General features: G+C 46.3%; 1 protein-coding gene across 7 annotated transcripts in view; it reads right to left on the bottom strand.

The window, feature by feature from the left end:
* LOC105487633 (ribosomal protein S6 kinase A2) overlaps nucleotides 1-24,276 on the bottom strand; it is a 460,596-nt gene that overhangs the window by 104,748 nt on the left and 331,572 nt on the right. For 6 of the 7 annotated variants that reach the window (XM_071096223.1, XM_071096222.1, XM_071096225.1 and 3 more), the window contains 2 exons: nucleotides 18,879-18,995; nucleotides 11,787-11,868 (listed from right to left, as the gene is read on the bottom strand). In XM_071096223.1, the coding sequence (XP_070952324.1) occupies nucleotides 11,787-11,868; nucleotides 18,879-18,995 (199 nt within the window). Of the gene's footprint in view, nucleotides 1-11,786; nucleotides 11,869-15,115; nucleotides 15,351-18,878; nucleotides 18,996-24,276 lie in introns of those variants that run through there. The other variant, XM_071096229.1, reaches the window with a different exon arrangement.

The raw sequence follows: 24,276 nt of genomic DNA, 5'->3' as shown, positions 1-24,276 counted from the left end.
TGGAAGCAGCTTTGGAACTGCGTAATGGGTAGAGGCTGGAAGAGTTCTGAGATGCAGCTAGAAAAGGCCTATGTTGCCATGAACAGACCTTTCAATGCGATTCCGGTTGAGGACTCAGAAAGAAAAGGAGAGCTGTAGAGAAGGCCTACATCTTCTTAGGGAATAACTAAGGAATCCTGAATGTTGATAGGAAGTCAGTATGGACCAGCCATCTCCACAGAAGCCGGCAGCGATCTCCGAGGCAACAGAAACATGACCCTGCAGCCAACTCAGAGAGCATCAGCGCTGCCCACCCGTGTCAGGCCAGGCACAAGAGCCCCAGGGTAGAATGATTTAAAAGTAGGGGCCACTGTACCTGGGACTGCAAGGGCACTGCCCCACATCATGGGCTCCCCACCCTCCAGTGCTGCTGTCCCTGGCTGCCTCAGGTGCCCTGTGAGCCCCAGCAATTGCCCTCTGCAGGGAGCAGGTGGCAAAGGCTGGCAGTAACTGTGAGGTTCTCTCTTCCCCACCATGGGGAGTGCAGGAGCCTTGGGGGTGTGGCTGTCCCTACCTAAATTTCAAAGGCTGGGGTCCAGGCACAGAACCACTGTGGGGCCATCCAGCTATACTGGATGGGGTCACTCAAAGCTGTTGGGGGGGCCACCCAAAGCCATGGGGCCAGGGACTTGTAGAGCTGACCCCTGCCCTGCAAAGCTCTGGGGCAGGACCCCTGCTCCAGTGGGTCTGGAGGGCACAGTATCTAGTCAAAGAGGATTATTCTGGAGCCTTGAGATTCCATGTTATTTTCCCTGTTGGGTTTTAGACTTACTTGGGACCTGTTACTCCTTCCTTCTTTCCTATTTCTCCTTTTTGAAAGGAAATGTCTGTCCTATGCTGGTCCCACCACTGGAGTTTTGATGCACAGAGCTCGTGTGGTTTCATAGGCTCACAGCTGGAGGGTGATTTCGGTCAGGATGAATCATACCTTGGATCCCACTAATACAGAGCGATCGTGGAGATACTGACATTGGGGGTCAGAGGAAACCATATGATTTGGATGAGATGTTGGGCTTTAGACTTGAGTTGATGTGGGAATGAAGCAGAGGCTATGGAGATAGGATGAATGTGGGGAAGACATGAATTTTAGGGACTGGGGTACTATGCTATAGACTGTGTATGTTCCCCCCACTAAATTCATATGTTGAAACCTAACCCCTAGTGTGATGGTTTTAGGTGGGGCCTCTGGGAGGTGATTAGGTCAGAAGGGTGGAGCCCTCATGCATGGGATTAGGGCCCTTAGAAATGAGACCCCAGAGAGCTCATTCATGCCTTCCGTCAAGTGAGGACACAGCCAGAGATGGCTATGAACCAGGCAGCAGCCCTCACCAGGCACGAAATCTGACATAGCCTGGATCTTGGACTTGCAACAGAACTGTGAGAAAAAATTTCTGTTGTTTAAAAGCCACCCAATCTATGATGTTCTGTGGTATCAGCCTGAATGAACTAAGACACATATCGTATCACATTATAGCATACTGCTCTGTTCTATCTAGGTGATATTACAAAAGAGAATTAAGGTTAAGACAACATTAAATTAAATGCAATTCTGTCAGCCACTGTGAAGATGAGAAATGGCTGTGTAAATGCACCTCAGGAAACCCCCACTTAGGAAACCCCCACTTAGGGGGACGTACTGGATGCTGCACTGACCGTGCAGTGCCAATAGCTCTGCGGCCACACGCCCACAGGACCTTGGCTTCTGCACACACCTCCGCAGGGGGCTGAGCACGTGCAGACGGCCTCGGTGATCTGAAGGCCTGGCAGTCAGAGGCTCGATGATGCTTTGTGTTTGATGCAGCACAACCGGAGGGATTTTGAAGACTGAGCTGACAGACACACTCTAGCCTGAGACTTACCAGCACTAGAGAGTGTGGGCTGTGCTAAGCTCATTCTCCCCCACTGGGTGGCCATTGCCTGAGACTTCCTTTCTTTACCCACAAAAAGGCTACTGAACCTGAAATTATATCCCGAGCGGTCTTCCAGATGCAGAATAAAAGTCCTTCTTCCCATGATATCTTTTAGCTTTCAAAGGTTTAATTCAAAGGTTAAAAAAAAAGGGCTTCCATGAGCCATTGTGTTGCTCAACTTTTTTTTTTTTTTTTTTTTTTTTTTTTTTTTTTGAGACGGAGTCTTGCTCTGCCGCCCAGGCTGGGGTGCAGTGGCCGGATCGCAGCTCACTGCAAGCTCCGCCTCCCAGGTTTACGCCATTCTCCTGCCTCAGCCTCCCGAGTAGCTGGGACTACAGGCGCCCGCCACCTCACCCGGCTACTTTTTTTTTGTATTTTTTAGTAGAGACGGGGTTTCACCGTGTTAGCCAGGATGGTCTCGATCTCCTGACCTCGTGATCCGCCCGTCTCGGCCTCCCAAAGTGCTGGGATTACAGGCTTGAGCCACCGCACCCGGCCGTGTTGCTCAACTTTTGGGGGGCAAACTTTTTATAGTTAATTATTCCACAAATAAAGGAAGAGAAGAAAACCGTAAATAATAATAAGAAAAGTTAACCACACTGATGACCAGAATGGGCATGACTCCCCAAGAGGTGTCTTTTTATTCTTCTATACTGAAGCATTTTTAAAAAGACTGATATGGTTACTCAACGGACTTCCTTAATAGAGAATCTTTGTGCAGAAAAATCTTAAGCCCATTACTCTTAAGTGCTTACATTGCACAGCTATTAAAGATGACAAGTCATGAAAAAAATCTATTTCCTCCTTTTTGAATATCTATAATACAAGAAATGCAACTCTGGTAATAAACACATAGAGGACTCCACCATACAGAGGCAGGTGTATCTGTAATAAATCAGATGCCTGTTAGGTAAGGGTGATGTTTGTCTGAAATGCAACAGAGTGAGGTCGTATCTTACAAAGGGCTTGAGAAAGACAGAAGTCAAAGATGACTTAAGGAGGAGACATTTTCATTTTGTTTGTCATCTTATGCAATTAAATGGGAAATTGATCCCTTGAAGAGTAAACACCTCAAGTACAATGAGCAGGGATGTAACTTCTTGCTGGAGAAACACAGGGAGTCTGTCATCTGGTAAGGATGGAGCTCGCCCAGGGAGGCCTGGGGACCCAGGGAGTTATCTTGGGACAAGCACAGAATTCTGACCTTCATCACCTCCAAACAATATGCTTTTGAGTGGCTTTGCTGCTTTGTGCCTTAGTTTCATCATTCGTAAATAGAGATGATGATTTATAAAAATAGAATAATAATACCAGTCCTCCCCTCTTGAGAGAGGGCAAAATTGTGCTTAGAATTTTCCTTACTTTTTTCTCCCCTGGGAATCTGAAATCATCCAAATGGAAATCAAATGACATAAATGAATTAGCATATTATGGAAATACAATCTGTTCAAGCTACCAGATTGATTGGAGCTGAGTTTCTGAGTGACTCAGTGCCTTCTAACGAAGCATCTCGGCATAAGAGAGGAAAACAAATAAAGAGGTGCTGAAAATAACATTCTGGGGTTTGGAGCCAGGCGGGCTAACTCTGAGGAGGTTCTATTTCAAGATGTTGTCATTGATACCTGTCTATGCGGATCACTACATACAGCTCTGCATTCCCAGTGCCTCTGCAGTGACCCCGTCTTAGAGGGCGTGCTCCACTGCTTACAGGAAGGACAGAGCGGGCTTTGACATGTCGCCGAGCTCGGACTGTGCTGCCTGGGCCCATTCCAGCATCTCCTGGCTGCCGCGGGTGCCACAAGAGTGACCCACCACACAGTCCCCGAAAACACACGACACCAGCATAACCATCGGTGACTGGACTTGCTTAAACAGAGAGATCCTGCTGGAATGATTTCATCTTCTCCTTTACAAACAACTGAACACAGCTTATTTCTTTCCAGGAAGGGAATGCATATCTCCTCTAGGCTGAGAAAGTTGACTTGCAGGGAAAAATGCTTGAAAACTCGTTAGGCATGAAAACCCAGGTGCAGTCCTATCAGAAAAATCATCATTACCCAGAAATATTTCACGTGAGCAGCTCATTCCACATTACGGAGAGCGCCCACCAAGACGAGGGAATTCCGCACAGCGAGTCCTCCTGCAGAAGGGCGCATCTGTGTTCTCCATGCAGGCACCGGCCACCTTTAGTCATGAACATGATCACAGGCCTTTCCCATTGTAACGGGAGGTATTACAGCTGAACCAGGATGTCATTCTTTCTAACCAGGTGGCATCGAACTTCCTCCCCACATCCCTACTCAGCAGATCTCAACAAAACCTCAACCAGGAAAGTCCTAACGCAGGTCCAAAGCCAATCAGTCTTCGTGGAGAAAAGGGCCGAAGGTGGACACAGCTTACACTTCCCGAGACTTTGCCTAGGCCGGCAGCGCTCCGCACGCTCTAACGAGGGGGAGCCTCACATCGGCAATGATGTGGGGCAGGTAGTATCTATTAATACGTCCTATCCCACTTTCAGCAGGGGGACACTGAGGCCAGGAGAGGCGCCCCGAGATGGCACAGCTCGCGGGGTTAGAGCTGGACTCGGCTCCAGCGTCTGGACTTGGTGCTCCTGGCCCCTGTATCAGGGATTCTCCATGTTGGCAGCACCCTGGCGACATCAGCAGAGGCAGCTTTCATGGATTCTCACGCTCAGACCAACCAACTTACAGTCCCCCAGAGGGAGATTTATAAAGTAAATCTTGTGAAAGTCCCCCAGCATTTTGTGAAAGTCCCCCAGGCCATTCCAGCTTGCAGCTGAGGATGACAACTACTGCTCCATACAATACAGCCCGTCTCTTAAGATGTGTGACCAGTCCTGTTTGATGAAGATGAGGCTTGGTTCATTCTTGGTTTCACGGTTGGGAATATGTTTCTTTGCAATACATTCCTTTAAATCAAGTTCCCTTACAATATGAAGCAGGGATATTACCCTTTGGAATTCATTTTATGTGGAATGCATTATATAGAATTGTTACCTGTAATAACCCCATGTTGAGTCACGAATGTGGAAGCTTTGTCAAGTTAAAGGTGTCGAGCACATTGAAGGCGTCCTTAAGTACTGGGATGACAGGCAGCACCACTGGGTCAACAGGCAGCACCACTGGGTCAGAGGGAGAGGAGCAAGGTTTCGAGCGCACCCCAGCAGCGTAGCCCCCTCAGCTGCTGAGCAGAGGACCTCCCTCAGAAATGACCCGCCACCTCTGTAAAGGAAGGAGGCGGGTGCCCAATGCTCCAAACTTGTTTGAAGATCAGATGGAGCTGTCAGAAGCCATTATCCTCCGAGGGGAGCTGGAAGGAATCCCACGGACAACCCTCACTCCCAGGCACAGGACGATCAGCCCCGGTTTGGAGAAACGAGCTGGAGTTTCAAAACGACTTCTGCAGGTCTCCTGCCCCCTTTCATTTTTCTTTTTCAAAACATTTGACTATTCACGTGCCTGGCATCTTCCCTGGACGGCTGCCTGGGCTTTCACTGTTTTGCTGTCGGCACGTGGAGAGCATCCCTGCAGCTGTTACCACGCGTTCCTTCTCTCTCCTTGACGTTCTTCAGGATGATTAACGATCTCACAAACCAGGGATATTATGAGGGTGGAGAATGGGTTAGGAGATAGTTGAACAACTTGAGCTAATGGAACGCTGAGGTGTTAGAGCTGAGACAAACTTGGAGGTCCCTTTGTGTCAACTCTCTTCTTTCACAGATGAGGAAGACACAAAAAACTAAGGTTTTGGGCCAGGAAGTATCCTTGCCCAGGCTACTTAGTGCCAGGCCTCCTCTCCACATAACTCCGCTGCATCACGGTTAGATCCAGGGACCTAACCTACTTTGAAGTATGCAAACTATTATTTGCAAAGCTTTTCTATTTTTCTCTTCAGAAAATAAATTCCAACGAAATTTTTGGGAAAAAATCTATTTTTTAGTGATGGATCACTATGGAAAGCTGAAACAGTATAAGATGTAAAACAATGATTAGTTTTAAAGCTGACTTTTAAGGAGCACAAGGAAACAAAAATGTTTCTATTCTTCTATGTTTATATGTTTTTTTTTTTTTTTTTTTGACAGGGTCTTGCTCTGTCACCCAGGCTGGAGTGCAGTGGCACAATCACGGCTCACTGAAGCCTTGAACTCTTGGGCTTAAGCAATCCTCTTACCTCAGCCTCCCAAGTAGCTGGGACTACAGGTGTGCGCCACCATACCCAGTTAATTTTTTGACTTTTTAAATTTTTTGTAGAGATGGGGTCTTTTTTTTTTTGAGACGGAGTCTCGCTCTGTCGCCCGGGCTGGAGTGCAGTGGCCGGATCTCAGCTCACTGCAAGCTCCACCTCCCGGGTTTACGCCATTCTCCTGCCTCAGCCTCCCGAGTAGCTGGGACTACAGGCACCCGCCACCTCGCCTGGCTAGTTTTTTATATTTTTTTTTTAGTAGAGACGGGGTTTCACTGTGTTAGCCAGGATGGTCTCGATCTCCTGACCTCGTGATCCACCCGTCTCGGCCTCCCAAAGTGCTGGGATTACAGGCTTGAGCCACCGCGCCCGGCCAGAGATGGGGTCTTAACATGTTGCCTAAGTCTTGAACTTCTGGGCTCAAGAAATCTTCCCACCTCTGTCCCCTAAAGCGCTGGGATTACAGATGTGACCACCACACCCAACCGCATGGCTCATTTTCATAGTCTAAAAATAATTTTAGCTACTCAAGCATATTGGTGCAAAATATTTTTAAAACACTTTATATTACAAAAAGTTAGATATATTTTATTTCTGTTGAAAACTTGCAGTAATAGATTATAGGGAAGAAGACAACAGCTAGCCCCAATCCTGTAAGTCAGGCCTTCACTTTGGCATGTTTGCTCCTGGCACAATGTCCATCTCGTGTGTGCACACACCTCACTACTGCTCAAGTCACTCTTACACTTAACAATTAACAATACCGTGATTATTCTGTACACACAGTTTTATATCAAGTCTATTCCATGTAACTGTGGATCACGAGCCGCTTCTCAAGGACACCGTGAATTGGATTATAAACAGCCGTGAACACTTGCATCAAGGAGAGTGAAGTCGTTGACATGGAGAGTTCTGCACTTGAGCTAAGAGGTCAAGGTCAAGGTCAGCCCTGATGGAGTCCAGGCTTAGCGATGACTTAAACAGAGAGCAGCTTCCCACTCCTCCATTCCACTGCATTCCTACAGAGCAGGGTGAGCAGGCACAGATTCCAGCCACACTCCCACTTTGCCTCCCCTTCCTTCAGTGGCGGGAGAGGGTGAGACCAACTTTGAAGGGAAAGAAGGAACCATTACGCTTGAAGGAGAAAAGAAGCTCTTCTGGGTCACTCCTGGTGCCCTGGAGACGTGAACATGGAACCGGCTGATGGACAGTAGGACAGGGTGTGGCCGAGGACAGGCTGGAGAGCTTCCCGCGTCCACCTGTCTTTGTCTTAAACCACAGAAGGATGCCTCATCTGTGTTTGAGAGCAAATCTCAATGCCTCAAAGATGAAAGAGTGGGTTTTAGGAAAGGACTGTATTATCCAGCAGCTGTTCATTTTAAGAATAACAGCTTTTTGGAGGTATAATTCACATTCCATACGATTTGCCCATTTAAAGTGTACAATTCAATGATTTTTAGGATATTCACAGAGTTGTGCAACCATCCCTACAGTGGGTTTTAAAGCATTTTAATCACCCCAAAAGCAGCTCCAGACCTGTCTGCACTCAGTTCCCACCTCTCTCACCCCCCAGCCTAGGAAGCCACTCATCTACTGTCTGTTTCTAGGGTCTGTCTCTTCTGGACTGTCATATGAGTGGAATCTTAACCTGTGCAGCTTGGTGCCTGGCTGTTCTTGCTGAGCGCACTCTTCCCAGGCTTCACTCGTGTTGGCGCGTGCACCAGTACTTTATTTCTTTCTATCGCCCAATATAATTCCGTTGAATAGACAGACACTTTATTTTTCCATTTCCCAGATAGTGGACATTTGAGCTCTTTCTCTTTTTTGGCTCCTGTGAATTGGCTGATGCTGCCATGAACATTCCTGTGCTAGTTTCTGTGTAGACAGCTGTGTTCATTTCTCTTGGTGAACCACCTAGGAGTGGACCAGTGAGGTCGCATGGTAATCTCTGGCCAACCTTTCAAGAAACTGCAAGAACAGTTCACTGTGTCGGCATTCAGATGATCCTGCACTAACAAATGTCTAATTTAACTTCCTATTTTGAAGAGGTAACTGTTACTGAAGACATTATTTTATTAAAAGTTAGGGTTACAAGGTCAAAACCTACTTTGTTTTCTGTATATTTTCTCATCAACACAGAAAAATTATTGAATATTTTTTGAGAATCTTGAAATATTTGATAAGTTCAAATGACAAACAGTTTTAGAAATATTGTTATACCTAAAATAAAAAAAAGTTCACTCTATGAACTCCCATTCACAATTGCTTCAAAGAGAATAAAATGCCTAGGAATCCAACTTACAAGGGATATGAAGGACCTCTTTAAGGAGAACTGCAAACCACTGCTCAACGAAATAAAAGAGGACAGAAACAAATGGAAGAATATTCCATGCTCATGGATAGGAAGAATCAGTATCGTGAAAATGGCCATACTGCCCAAGGTAATTTAAAGATTCAATGCCATCCCCATCAAGCTACCAATGACTTTCTTCACAGAACTGGAAAAAACTACTTTAAAGTTCATATGGAACCAAAAAAAGCCTGCATTGCCAAGACAATCCTAAGCAAAAAGAACAAAGCTGGAGGCATCATGCTACCTGACTTCAAACTATACTACAAGGCTACAGTAACCAAAACAGCATGGTACCGGCACCAAAACAGAGATACAGACCAATGGAACAGAACAGAGCTCTCAGTAATAATGCCACACATCTACAACCATCTGATCTTTGACAAACCTGACAAAAATAAGAAATGGGGAAAGGAGTCCCTATTTAATAAATGGTGCTGGGAAAACTGGCTAGCCATATGTAGAAAGCTGAAACTGGATCCCTTCCTTACACCTTATACAAAAATTAATTCAAGATGGATTAAAGACTTAAATGTTAGACCTAAAACCATAAAAAACCTAGGCAATACCATTCAGGACAAAGCCATGGGCAAGGACTTCATGACTAAAACACCAAAAGCAATAGCAACAAAAGCCAAAATTGACAAATGGGATCTAATTAAACTAATGAGCTTCTGCACAGAAAAAGAAACTACCATCAGGGTGAACAGGCTACCTACGGAATGGGAGAAAATTTTTACAATCTGCCCATCTGACAAAGGGCTAATGTCCAGAATCTACAAAAAACTTAAACAAATTTCCAAGAAAAAAACAAACAACCCCATCAAAAAGTGGGCAAAGGATATGAACAGACACTTCTCAAAAGAAGACATTTATGCAGCCAACACATGAAAAAATGCTCATCATCACTGGCCATCAGAGAAATACAAATCAAAACCACAATGAGATACCATCCCACAGTAGTTAGAATGGCAATCATTAAAAAGTCAGGAAACAACAGGTGCTGGAGAGGATGTGCAGAAATAGGAACACTTTTACACTGTTGGTGGGACTGCAGACTAGTTTAACCATTACGGAAGACAGTGTTGTGATTCCTCAAGGATCTAGAACTAGAAATACCACTTGACCCAGCCATCCCATTACTGAGATATACCCAAAGGATTATAAATCATGCTGCTATAAAGACACATGCACACATATGTTTACTGCAGCACTATTCACAATAGCAAAGACTTGGAACCAATCCAAATGTCCATCAATGATAGACTGGATTAAGAAAATGTGGCACATACACACCATGGAATACTATGCAGCCATAAAAATGGATGAGTTCATGTCCTTTGTATGGACATGGATGCAGCTGGAAACCATCATTCTGAGCAAACTATCTCAAGGACAGAAAACCAAACACCACATGTTCTCACTTATAGGTGGGAATTGAACAATGAGAATACTTGGACACAGGATGGGGAACATCACACACTGGGGCCTGTCATGGGGTGGGGGAGTGGGGAGGGATAGCATTAGGAAATATACCTAATGTAAATGACGAGTTAATGGGTGCAGCACACCAACATGGCACATGTGTACATATGTAACGAACCTGCAGGTTGTGTACATGTATATTTCAACTTGAAGTATATAACAAAAAAGTTCACACTAAAAAGCATGGGTTAAATTATGTTACAATTGATAACACTGAACTAAAAACTCAAGTGCCTCTAATAAACTAGAATGTCCCACCTAAGACTTTTGTGTACATAAGAATTACTGGGACATCTTGTTTGACAAGTCATATATCTAGGCCTTGTTTCTAAGAGATGATGATTCAATAGGTCAGGAGTGGGGCCTGGATCTGGATCTGTATTTATAACAGTCCCCTCCCCACCCCCAAACGCACAGACAATTCTAATCAGGTCTAGCCAAAGTGGTCAACTTCTGCATTTTCTTACCATTGGTTGTGTTGATAAATGTCTACCAGATTTCTCTCCCCCACAGAAAATTTCACCTTAAGTCCCACGTACCTTCTAACTCACTTGGAAGAGTTCTTTTCCTCCTTTGTATACCTAAGTGGTTTAAAGTCTGTACATATGTGTTCTATGCATTTTTTGTCCTTATTGTTGGTGACAGGTCCTTCCCAACGTATATCTCATTTCCTCAGCTAGACGGCAAGTGACTTGAAGGCAGAGAATGACATATTTGTACTGCTCGGGCACTGTTGCAAGACCTGATAATTCAAGTGCTGCCTTGACATCTCTGAGCCTCACAGGGCCCCAAGGCCTCTGCCTGAGCTCCCTGCTCTACCAAGTGTGCCCCGGCCCAGAGAGAAAGGCTCCCTGCCCTGCTGGTTTCCCCATTAGCTGAACCAGCTGCCCCTATCCAGCACCCACCCTAAAAGGCTTCAGTTCCCTGCCAGCCCACAGAATCATTCCAATAAGCCGGCCACACCTTCTGCAGGAACCAGGGGCCACATGACCCTCCTGTTCCTAGGAAGCCTGTTTCTCACAATCTTGGCACCTAAGTGCAGCCCCTGTGGGGCCCTGTGTGGTTCGGGGTGCCCTCCTCCCCAGGGGTCAAGTTTATGTAGCTAATAAGCTGCTGTCAGTTCATCTGTCCAGTGCCCAGAGCTGTGTGTTCAATCATTTTGTGCTGTTTAGGGCAGGAGGAGGTTCCCTGTCTCACCAACGGAGTGAATAGGAGGTGACAGGTGCCCAGCTAGTGAGGGGCTCAATGACTGTGAGCCTGGAACGGAGATGTTGGATCACATCCTGACTCTAATGCTGCACTCGGTGCTCATCCCTCACTTGCAGGATGGGCGTGCAGAGGAGCTGGGTAGACATCGGTGTTTCTCATGCCCAGCCACTGGGTCAACAAAGGAAAACAACCCAACCCAACCATGAGTCACGTTGTATTTAAAAGCAAGTGAGGCTGTTGGCCTTTCAGTATCGAGGCTAGTTTGTCAGGCCCCATCCAGCCCAACGGCCTGCTCGCAGCCTGCTGCTCTGCTTTCCAAATGCCGCTCCACAGCAGAGCATATGTGGGAGAATGGTATTTACGCAATACAGCTCTTCTCTGACAATTGTGGAAACTCTGCAAGGATATTTGAAATATTCCTGGAAATGTTTATACTGTTTATTATCAATCAGAGACATCAATCAGAGTGCTCATTTAGAGACATCTTCAGAAATTGCGAACATTAAATGGAATGAATATTTCCTCAAATAACGGAGTAGAAATTGCAGTTACCTGTCCTCAGAAGCAGCTGGCCCTGCTGAAGCCCTTACCTTTTAGGGTGGCTTTCTTAAGGACCTTCATGGCATAGAGCTGCCCAGCATCGGACCCCTTCACCTTCCTCACCAGGAACACCTTAGCAGGAGAAAACGGAACATCAGAAACCCGGAAGACTTCAAACTCGCTTTCCTTGTTGGATTTGACAAGGGGATACACGAGGAAGTTTAGAGCATTTTCAATAAAACAAGTACACTGTAGAAAATTTAAAATTTTCTCCAACGTCGAGGCTGCCGGAAAATGCTCAAGTTCCTATAGCTCTGCGGTGAACATCACTGTGTGTCTGTATGAAGAAGCGTCACTTGTTTTTGGTATTGGTACCTTTGCATTTTACATCAGAAATACTACCACACCTTATTTTGAAGACCAGCTGTTTGGAAAAGCAAACAGGAGTTTTAAGGGAGATCCTTTGGTTTTAATATCCCTCTATAAATCCCTACTGAGACACAGCGCTGAAAGGTATTACCAATCACACAAAACAGGCTCTATGCGATTTTCAAGAAAAGCTACTTTCTCTTACTTGAACTGTCTTCACCCAAATTTTAGCTGTGAGTAGCTTAAGAGTTCCTTTCTAACTGACTCTTAAATATACTTATGGATATTTGACAATACTTTCTGAAATACATTTTGATGTGTATCACTGAGAAAAACAACAAAAAAAGGTAATTGAGAGCTTGAGTTTAAATTTGTATTAGTGATCTTTGAACAAACTTAGTAAACAAAACTGGAGTTCCTTTGTATAAAAAAAAAAAATCTTGCATGCAAATTAAGAAAATAGTACTTGATTTTCCTAAAAGTGTTTTCCAATAGATGCAAACATCTGCTTGCATGATGGAGACGACACAGGCACAGGGCGTACTGGTGTGGCTGCCCACGCTGTGTGGCTGGAGGGCCGAGGTGGGCTGGCTCCTTCCCAAAACGTCTCCTTTACTAAGCCTCAAAAAGCCAGAAAGACCGGCTACTATAGATGCCTTTGAGATGTGCTAGTTCCATGGAAACTCCAGGTGGCCCAAGTGAGCATCCGTGTGGAGCAGCAGCCTCACCTGCCGTGGGCAGAGGGACATGGCCAGGACCTTTGCACTCTTGGTTCCCCCACAGACTGGAGGGGCAATGTCTAGACACTGAATGCAGGGGCTCTAGGAGCAGAGGCTGCCGGGACAGCCAAACTGGAGGGAGATCAACCAGCATCAATTCTGTAGGCACAAATAAAGAGGGACCGGGAAGACACAAGGTCCCAGCACAGGCACGAGGATTCACGGAGTTGCTGTATGAGTGTCACGTTCTCACCATGTGCCCCTGAAGTGACTCCTGACCTCACTGCTGCCCTGCCATCCATCCCGATCACCATCATTACTGAATCACAGTCCCTCCCCAGGCGGGGAATCTTCTAGACAATGTCCATGGGAAAGCACCCCTAGCACCCCTATCCAGGGTGCAGGACAGTACAGCATCATCCTGTGCAATGAAATGCTGCCTCTCAGACCCAATTAGGTCCCAGAAAGTCACAGGCACACCCTCTTTCCCCGGGTTGTGGACTATACCGTCATCAACAGTTAATATTCATCTCTGAGAGATGTAGAGTGTGTGTGTGCGTGTATCCAAAGCTGGATAAACAAGCTTGTGATGCAGACCTGGGGCGATAGCTGGGGCGTCACTCTCACACGCACTGTGGTGGGAGACACAGGCACAAGCCCTTCTCAGGGCTTGGGGTCCCATGGCTGTTGCTGGCACACCCACTATAACCCTGGAAGTTACTGCACATGGAAGGACTCTGCTCTTGGTGCTCCCTCTGTGCAGTGGGCAAGCTTCCTGACAGGCAGGTAGAGATGTGAAGGCAGTGGTCTGAGGACAGGAGTTTTGCAGAGATAAAAACATTATTGCTTAACTCTTGAGATCTTCTGTTTTGAATCACGGGAAAGTCACACGCCACGCACAGTTTTAGCTTCCATCTGATGCAACTCCTTTCATTTCTCCAGCCCGTCCGTGTGCCTGATGTCCCTAGGTTGACTTGGTCAGTGGTGCTGTGGAGATCGGGACCAGCCAGGACAGTGCAGGGAGGAGGCAGGCGCAGCCCAGGAGTCCAGGAGCTGGGCAAGGCTGCGTGAGCATCCCGGTGCTGGAGAGGCCACACTGGCAGACAGGAACCTGGGTCCCAAAAAAGACCAGGGGGCGGGGGGTGGAACAAGGGACAGTTGTGGTCATGGCAGGGACGCCACATTTTTTCCGGCATCCTGCAGGTAAGTCGGGCAGTGATATCAGCGAGGGCAGGAGTGTGCCTTCCTGGCCTAGGCAACGAAGAGCAGGTGCAAAACGTTGCAGCTGCCACTCCCTGCCGTGGCAACTGCGGACACCTAGTGTGGGACAAACTGGGCAACCTGGTCACTGAGTCACTGTGTGGAAGATGGAAGCCATGGGCGGTTGCTCCAGCCCATGGTGGACTTTAGTTGGGTGACAGATAAATCTATCCATTCCATTACGGCAAAGCTGACACGTTAGCTCCCAAAATGAGGCATTCTTATAATCAGAAAACAAAGGGCCAGGTTCAGCGGCTCACACCTGTAATCCCAGCACATTGGGAGGCTGAGGCAGAAGGACCTCTTGAGGTCAGGAATTTGCAACCACCCTGGGCAGGATAGCAAAACCCCATGTCTAGTAAAAATAAAAGTAAAAACTAGTTGGGTGTGGTGGTGCGTGCCTGTAGGCCCAGCTATTCGGGAGGCTGAGGCGGGAGGATCACTTGAGCCCAAGAGTTTGCAAACAACAAACTCCTTCTTTCAAAAAGGGAGAACTCTGAAGAAAAAGGAAGCAAAGTACATGAAGGATTTGTGTTTGGACGGTCCGGCCTTCAGAATATCCTGAATGGGTCTGTACTTTCTATACCTCTGCACTCAACCCCTCACCCATAAGAAGTATGACTGTAGAAACTCAAAGAGCAGAGGAAGCCCCATTCCACTCAAGTCTAAACTGAAGACCAAGTCCGCATGGGGCAGCTGCCAGTTAAGATTTGGTTTAAATGATGTCAAATTTTGCATAGGTCTTGACACATGAAACTTTTCTCTCTTGTATGTTAGGCCTTAAAGACGAGATGACTGATGGTCACGGCTAATGTTCATGCTTGTCTGTTCTGAAGAGAGAATTCTACTTTTGTTTTTTAAAGGAACGGGAAAAACTCCATCCTACCAATGTCTGCCAAGCTTCTCTGTGGCGCCAGCTACTGCGAATTCCTGCAGCAGGTGCTGCCCGACTCATAAGCAGAGGACCCAGCAGAGGGGAAAGGCACCTTGAAACGAGCAGCAAAATACAGCAAAAAATGCAAAAATGATACCGGTAATGAGTGCGGCAACTTGCTGGTCTGCGGCAGGGATCTTGACCCTTGGGCGGCGTGCAGTTCCCTCTCCCTCTCTGCTGTCATTCTTGTCACTGAAGATCAATTTTAATGTAGTGGAAAAAGTTCCCAAACAACACTGTAACCTTGAGCTAACGCAGGCACTGGGTCTTTAAGACTTAACCCAGTGGGCGCTGTGTGCGCCCCCTCATTTCATTTTTAGAACTGCCTCTCCAGCAGCTTGCTGTGCTGCATTGCAAAGGCTCTGCGAGAACCGCGACCTGGCAACAGGTGTGATGTCACTCTGAACTGCCTCATGATGTCATGGATCACCGTGCTCTGCTGATTCTCTCAGCAGAATTCTCAGCTCTCTCTCAGAACTGGAAGGTTGCTGTTGGGCTGCAAGATCCTTCAAGTGGGAGCCAAATGCCCGCGTGCACTTCCGGGAGTTTTGGGTAACAACTGCCCCCAAAAGGAAGACATTTAAAGACCTGTTCTTATCATGCTACCAGCAAAGTCATAGAAAGCAAGGATTTTTTTTTAAAACTTTGGTTTGGTTCCTTTTTAGAATGCAGGAATCATAACCTACAGTTCATTCTCCAGAATATTTTAAAGGAAAAGAGGTTTCCTATCCTACCCCTGGCACTTATGCAAATAAGGAGCAGGTGAGGAGGTGGGACCAGGGCAAAGCCACTTTCCCAGCCCGGGGGTGGTTCCCACACCTCCCTCTTCTAAGCTCGCAGGGAACATTGGGTCTGCACCCCTCATTTCAACACTGAACAAGCTTCACCATCTTTCATTGCTTTCCTGATTCAAGCTTGAAATTGCTTTTCATTTTGAGGATAAGGCTCTTTTCTGTGCTTTTCTCTGGTCCCAAGCACCACCCATGGACCTGCTCTCTAGATAGCAATGAAATCATGACGGCTTCGCCTTGCAGGACTGAGCTCAGAGCTCAGAGACGCCTCCCTGCTGGTGGTGAGTGCGGCTTCTGCCACAGGAATAAGCTTATTACGGCTGACCAGGCAAAGAGCAGTGACTTCGGAGAGCCTAAGCGGCTCACACAGGCAGGCAACGGGACAAGTCACTTGGATGGCTCCTGGCGCAGTCTGAAGTCAGGAGCTGGCACCAGTGCAAAAGTCTAAAGGGAAGAAACTGCATGTCATCCATTTCTGCGTCTCCAGTGTCATCATTAAATAAGAGAGAAAGAATGGAGTGGCTCAGTGACAGGCGACTATGAGCCCTGTTGAAGGACTCGGCTCCCAGGCCAGGCCTGCCCTGGGACATCACGTCCAGATTCACGCCAGGTCTTTGCTCTTTGGAGCAGAGGCAGGAGGTGGACACCTGAGGAACAGGTGCTTTCTGCAGAATGAGAAAATTTAGTGTTGTCCTTCTGTCCCTGGTAGGTGCAAAAGGGAAGACGACTCTAGCATAAGGTTGTGATATTTGCATGTAGAGAGGAGGAATACAGTAACATGGGGCATTAGAACACACAGCTTCTCCCCCTCTTGTCATCAGTTCTGCTTAAATTAAAAAAACTCACCACAAACAAATCGATGTGGACAAATACAATTTGTATCTGTGACTCTCTAGTGACTGATATTAGCTCCATCTTTCCCTGGAAATGTCTGAGCAATGCTTTCGAGAATAATCTCTCTTCTTTCCGGAATCCAGCTTGCACCAATCCATGGAGCAGACCTAAGCTTCCCTTGCCGTGCCAGCCGCAGCCTGGACCTGCTGCCCTGCCCTCAAACCAGCTCTGAACAGGCGTTACCGGAGCTGGCCCATTCCGTCATCCCTGGCCATCAGACACCCATGGGCGCTGCCACTATCTCATCCTTCTCTTTCCCCTACCTACTACTGTTCTTGAAACTTTACTTTTTTATTCCTCATACAATAAAGACACAAGTAAAGATAAAATTAGAAGTGGTGAAAAGGCTGGAAAAGAAAGGGACAGAGTGTTATGAACATTATCATTCCAACGGGATTCTGCCAAACACCATGATTTCACTTGTTTTCCAAAACATGTTTTTTTAAAGCAAAATTAAAATTCAAAATTTGAAATCTGAACGAGGGAGCTGGAAAAGCCTTTCTCCTTTCATCTTTAATACCCCAGTTTTCTGAGGAGGACATTGGTAAGATTCACTCTGTAACAGAGCCAGTCAACCAAAGCCCCCCAGACACTTCCTGGGCCTCCCCTGTGGGACATACTCCAGCACTGCTTCCCTCCAGATAAAGACGATTCGGCCAATTCTGTGCTTCCACAGGTGGAATCTGTTCTCAAGAAACAACACATGGGCAACACCCTTGAAAGGTGGAAAAAGGAAAGAATGCTTGCTTGTCTCTGTTTTCAAATCATGGAGAAAATTACTCTCCTCTCTCTTTTTTCTCTACATTTCTAATTAATAGTGAGGCATTCCACTACCACATTACACAGGCTCTGCCTTCTGTGATTTTGTGCTTTTTGGTAATGGCTATTTAACATTGTGAGAAACTGAAATCTTCATCCCTCTATTTCATAAACGCCATACGAACTAGCCATATTAAATAGAAACTTTTTTAGGCCCAAAATATTGCTGGTAATTTCCTATGGCTTAATCGAGCATATTTTGTGTATACATCATATAAACACACGTTCCTTCCACATTACCATGTAGAAAAGAGAAAAAGAAAAAGATATTCTGCATTACAAGCATGACAAAAGATGAATTTTGCAAACAATCCAGTTCATGCGGTCTGTAGGATTATCCAGAACACTAACGTACTATTCATTCTACACTTAAATTAACAGGAGCCACATGCATTTTGGCACAAAGTCATGTGAAGAATGCAAAGATTTGGTAAATGTCTACATACCACACAAAAATAGTTACTTTAAAGAGCCAGGGCTGTTCTGCTTACATGTAAGGAACGGTTGGCTTCACGGTTTATTTCAGGCCCTTATGTTCTAGAAATCAAGTTGTCAGAGCCTATATATTTCTAACAGCTAACCCAAGGAGGCAGAGAAATTAGCATTGTGCTGGAGTAAGTCACACGTCATTGTAATTGAAGAGCGTTATTGACATATTGCTGTATGTGGATGTGGCATTAAATGAAGAGTTAACTATTTCTCATTTCCTGAAAGAAATTAGCTTTTATTGCTACAATTTGAAGGTGGAAAAAAAGGAAATGAACAATTCCACTGCATAAATACATCTTAGGCAATGGCTGGGTGGGATTCGTGCCCTATTTACTCCATGGAACAACTGTATAAAGTAGGTTTTATCCTCTCCATTTAGTGGGTGGGGAGGCTGAGGCTTCATGAGGCAATCACGCAGGGTGAGGACGGCAGCAGGCTGCAGACCCCAGCCTTCCTGGCTCCTGTGCCCAATCCAGAGGAATTGATTCTTTTCTTTTTCTTCTTCTCTTATTTTTTCTTTCTCTGGGGAAAACAGCTGTTAGAATGCACTTTCAAAGATACATTGGCTCAGGTCAATAACCCTCCTCACCTTGGTGATGATTTACCAAGAGCCAAGGGAGGCTATAGAGAGGGAGCAAATGTGCATGTGATGGCTCCAGCAGCACATGTCCTCACTTGGCACGGCCCAGCCCTGTGCCACTGGAATTCTGGCTGTGCAAAGTGAGGCCCCGGTTCTGAACTGTCCAGGTTCCCATGATCACAGCCCTGCAGGTGAGGACTGCCTGCAATTTCCATCCAGAGGGGCTCTGTCCAGGTGTCCTTTGTGTTCAGGAATGAGACTCAAGAGCCAGCCAGGGCTGAACTTACCTTTCCATAGGATCCTTGTCCTAAAACCTTCAGCAACTCAAACTGGGAAGGGTCTGCTTTCTCAAAGCCTTCCTTCACATGATGGCTGATGTCAATCTCCTTCACAATGCCTTCCTCCTGCAAGAGAGCAGCATGGGTGAGAAATACACTGCAAGGAGTTCCTCTGAGTCGCTCACAGCTCCCTCCTTCCCTGACTTTACCATGAGCTGGGTCTGTTATGGATTTTAGAACTGGTGTTTAAAAGTGGAGACGCCATTTAGTTTTGCGGTTTTTTTGTTTTTTGTTTTTTTAAGATGGAGTCTCCTCTCTGTCTCCCAGGCTGGAGTATAGTGGCTCGATCTCGGCTCACTGCAACCTCCACCTCCCAGGTTCAAGCGATTCTCTTGCCTCAGCCTCCCGAGTAGCTGGGACTACAGGAGCCCGCCACCATGCCCAGCTAATTTTTGTATTTTTAGTAGAGACAAGGTTTCACCATGTTGGCCAGGATGGTCTCAATCTCCTGACCTCGTGATCCACCTGCCTCGGCCTCCCAAAGTGCTGGGGTTACAGGTGTGAGCCACCACGCCCGGCCCGTTTAGTTTTGTGGAATCACCTTGGTGACATGTGTGGTTATCATGTGCACCCCGTGGGCCTTCACGGTTTCTTTTCTCCATGGACTTTTGTCATTTGGTCTTACCAGGACCTCAGAAAAATCTAAGGGGACTCTCAAAGAAATCTATTTGTGGGCAGAAGTTCTGGTACGATGAATATAGCAACTACGGAACAAAATGACACCAAAAGGACATTGATGGGTTCCTAGATGGAGAAGTGGTCTGGAAAATGCAGACAGCTTGTTTTCCTTCTCCTGATTCACACTATCCCTGGTATGTTTGTCAAAGCTAATGCGAAGAACATGTCATTGCCATCCTACAGGTTATATTTCAGAAGAAGCAGTCAGGTAAGATTTTCCACCAGCCCAGAAAGCAAGATTTCCCTGTAGGAGAAAGAGTCTATAAGTGAAAACACTGACAGAAAACACTACAAATTTTCATCACAGAGCTTCCTGTCCCTAGAGTCACATGATTTCCCTTGTAAAGGGGTAGGCCATCTGCCCAAGTGCCAGGCCCTGGAAATGGAACACTGGAAAGGAGGTGTTTCTCCCAACATGAGACATTCGAGCCCAACTGTTCCTTGAATTTCTCTCTGTATTTCTCTGAGATTTCCGTTCCACTATCTGTACATTCGTACATCCCTTTCTACAGTTTTACCACAGGGTGAGGGGCTAAAAACTTCAGAAACTGCTGGCTAAAACGCACATCCAAAAACAGCGACCAGGAATTATATGCATAGTGTGCTCTGGGAACCAGGAGCCTCTCATTCATCATTGCTTCTTTTCATTAAGAAACTGTGAAAAGTGGAGATTTTCTCCTGAGACTCAGATTGTACATTAATAACTGGAAGTGGTAGAGGTGGGTTTCTCATCAAGGACTGACCTTGAAGCCAAGTGCTTCCACCCTCTGTTCTAGTCTAAGAGTGAAGACTTTCAAATGAAATCACAATAGCAATAACTTACATGACAATGTTTGAAAAATTCAGTTTCTCAAAACAGTTACTTATAAATCTTGCCATTTTACCTCCATGTTACAAATAGAGGCACATGTAAAAGCAGATGAGGTGTCTGAGCCGTGGAAACTCACAGCGGATTAGAGGCCTACCCAGGTATCTATGGCTTTTCCATTCTCACAGTTAAAGGAAACACTTCCGTCTCCATATCGTCAAGGATTATTTGCTATTTTTGTAAAAACAGTGGTGTTTTTTTTTGTTTGGGAAAACAATGAGTATAGCCAGAATTGACTCTGTTTAATCCATCCTGAGGTTCATATGAGTGCAGTTGGAAGATGCAGAATTACAATTTTGTTGCTTCATAATTACTTCTTGAATGAGTAAGTAAAAATGCTAGAGGCACAGCCCAGCCAATGGGCATTATATTTAGATGCTAATTTGTGAGCAAACATCACATTTTAAGTCTTTCTTCCCTTCACAGCACAAGCTTACTAGAATTGCAGGACCATGCTAGCCACTGGAGACTGTGCAGCTTTTGTGGTGAAATCTCCTGGTTTATGGAAAGGGACAGAGAAAAACGAGACCCTCAGGGATCCACATGTGTCACTGCCTGTGAGAACCACTACCTTCCACGTGGCTGCTGGAGATGGCTTCCTGCACAGAAAACAAAGCCAGGAGACCAAATTCAAAAAAATTCACCATAGAAACATACATGCTATCTTTTCCTGTCATTGACCTACTAAAGGAAGAAAGAAATTGCAGACGATTTGTCATTTAAAGAACAACAAAATACTCCTCTTCTGTTACTAAAACACTTTCCTCACAATGTGTCCATTAACATCCTCTACCTACAGGACTAGCATGCACTTGAGTCATCCAAACCCCAGCCTCCCTCCCAAAATAGCTCCCATCATGCAGCTGTGTTAAGGCGACGCCCACACTATGAAAAAAGGAATCACCCCCAAAGCACATCCTTCTGTGACTTCATGTTGGTAATGTGAGCATGGCAACGGCGACACTGCAGAACAGCAAGTAAAATTCAACACTGCCCAGAGGTGTGGGGCAGGGGAGGCACGAGCTGGTCAGGGAGGTTTCACACTGCAGCCACCACGCTTTCCTGGGGCACGTTTCCCAGCCCTTGTGTAGGTTTCCTAAAGATTTCCATTCCTTCCTTTTTCTTCAGCAGCTCTTTGTGGAGGGTCTGAGGCCCACAGCTGTGGTGAATGAGCTCATGCAGTCCCAGGGGTCCTGGCCCCCTTCACTGCCTTTGTGGGACACACCTTTGTGGGACTGGGCTCTGTGGCAAGAGTGACAGCATCCAGGCCACCATGCCGCCTGGCCACGGATGCTGGCACCTTGGGATTCCCATGGGTGTCCCCCCGCTCCCAGTCAGCCCGCTTTTTAGGCTGGCTTCACGCCTTCCTAAGCACATCCGAATTGCCATCCCCTGTTGCCTCCCGCCTCCCGGTCCACGCCACACCCCCACCTCCACTGCAGAAATTCGCCTTCTTGAGTCATTTCTTTAACGTTTCGAATCAAAGCCTTCGACGCAGATATCTCATAACATTTCAAATTTTGTGCAGATGCTTGCTGTCAAAGTATTTAGAGCAAACGTACCTGAAGTACGTACCTAATTTCATCTCCTAAAATGACACGAAAAACTCCAGTTTTCTTCCCTGATAATATTGCAATACAGTTAATTTCTCATTTCAAATCAGTAAGGTTTTTAACAGCAAAGCATCTGAAGTGTCAATGGGAAAATATCCCCGAGAGTGTCACCCTTTAGACTTCAGAGTGCTGCCTTCGCAGTGACATTTTAGCTTGAACTCGTCTGAGGATGCTTAACTTTCTTTTTCACTTTCCCCAAAACCAAAACAAAACAAATCAAAACAAGATCTGGTGTTCCATGGACTCGGCGCGCACTCAGGGGTCTGTGTGAATAGGAAACAGCCAGATGAAGCCCCAGCACCACAGGCCTGGGCACTGCTGATGGCGACCGTCTCTGGACGGTCCTGGTTTCTGGACCCCTTTGTGACAACTGCCCTAAGGGGCAACTGGCATGAAAATGTTATTCACATTTCATTTTGAAATATGTGTCTTCTCTGTTTTACGAGGCAGGTAATTGTACCTAGCACTTGATGAGGATTTGCATGCGATCCCTTAGGAAGATCAAGTCTGCTCCTGAATCCACTGCATCCATGGCAGGAGCACGTGGTTTTCAGCACAGCTCCTATAAAATGGTATTTTTAAAGCTAACTTGAGAGCTTTGGGAGGGGGAGCTGGGACTATGATCAGGTGCTAGCTCCATAAGCAACGATTCCAAACATTTTGTAACGTGAGAAAGAAAAACTAGAGGTATAAACTGTTTAAATAATGTTTGAATGTGATAAATCGTGACAAGGAATTTTTTAAATTCCTGCAGAACTACACTCAAAACTCCAACGACTACAAGAAGTCCCGGGCAGGTATTTCAGCAGCTGATAGGAGCGGCTGGGAAGCGGGAGCGACAGGGAGAAAGACGAGGGAGGTCGGCCACTGTGGCCCTGCATGCCTCTCTCTGGGCCAAAGTCACCTTCTTGGTTCATTTCCTCTGTTCTGAATCATTTGCTCTTCATGTCATTAAAGGGATCATATTTATAAAAAGTGCAAATTAAAATTTTGCAAAAATTTAATATTGTAGAATATTAATAAGGACACAGGAAACAAAATAGGCAAGGGTTCACGTTATTTCCAAAAAAGGACAGAGGTCATTCTAGAAATCACAGATTCACATGTAGGATATTAATTTCCAGAATAATAACAGAATATATTATTACACAGGTGGTTTTATGAAAATGTGGAAAAGAACAAGGAAAGCACCTTATCTCCAACTCACAGGTCCCATCAAGCCAGCACTGCTCTGCTGCTGATGGCATGAACAGATGAGCAGGTGGACAAGAGTCTGGCTTTGAGGGTAGCATTGGTGGAGTCCCTCCTGAATCCCAGGTGACAAAGAGGCTGGCATCGTATAAAGGCTTAAAGACAGAGCACCACATCGCAAGTCATTTTCTCAAGGCACAAAAGCCAGACACACTTGCCCAAGAACAGTATTGTGTCCTGGAGGTTCTGAACATATGAATGTTCTATGTTGCCCACCTGCTTCAGAATCACCCCAAGGAACTTGTTAAAATGCAGACTCCAGGTCCTGGGCGAGGCCTCCTGGGTCTGGAATCACTGAACTTGGCTTCACCTAGAATCTGACTTTCATTATCTCACCAAAGGCGCCCTTCTCAAGTCATCCAAATCTTACCCGTTGCTAAATCCAGTGACCAAATTTCTATCCTCCATACCACTGGGCATGGCTATTCACCTCCTCTTGCTTGAAACACTCCCTTCACCTGGATTCCAGTACATCCTTCTCCCCTAGGTTCGCTCCCACCTACCCCTCTTTCTGTGTCTGCCAAGGTCACCTTTCCCCTGGGCGCAGTCCCCGGCCTTTTGTCTCCATGTAGTTATTGGAACCTCGTCCTGTCTCAGGGCTTTACATACCATGTAAATAAACACTGACAACTCTCAAATCTCAATCTCCAGCAGGGGCTGCTCCCAGAGGTCCAGTTCTAGAGGCCCATCACAGGCAACTGTCCTGAGTGTGTGCATGTGTGTGTGCACACATGTGTACCCGTGGAATGCACATACGTGAGTGCGTATGTGAGATAGACAGGTCTTGTTCTGGCTTTTTCTTACGTTGGGATGGAGCTCCTTAAAGTCCCAGCTTTATGCAGGCAGTGGGGCAAGAGGTCTGCCTGGGGCCAGCCCTGGGATTTGTCACCAATTCCCCTGCCCTGTGAGGCTGTGAATAGCCAAGCTCCAGTTCACC

The sequence above is a fragment of the Macaca nemestrina genome, chromosome 5 (genome assembly GCF_043159975.1).
Source record: "Macaca nemestrina isolate mMacNem1 chromosome 5, mMacNem.hap1, whole genome shotgun sequence".
In the NCBI taxonomy this organism is placed as follows: Eukaryota; Metazoa; Chordata; class Mammalia; order Primates; family Cercopithecidae; genus Macaca; species Macaca nemestrina.
The sequence above is the reverse complement of the archived record's forward strand: the minus strand, read 5'-3'. Positions and strand labels throughout refer to the sequence as shown.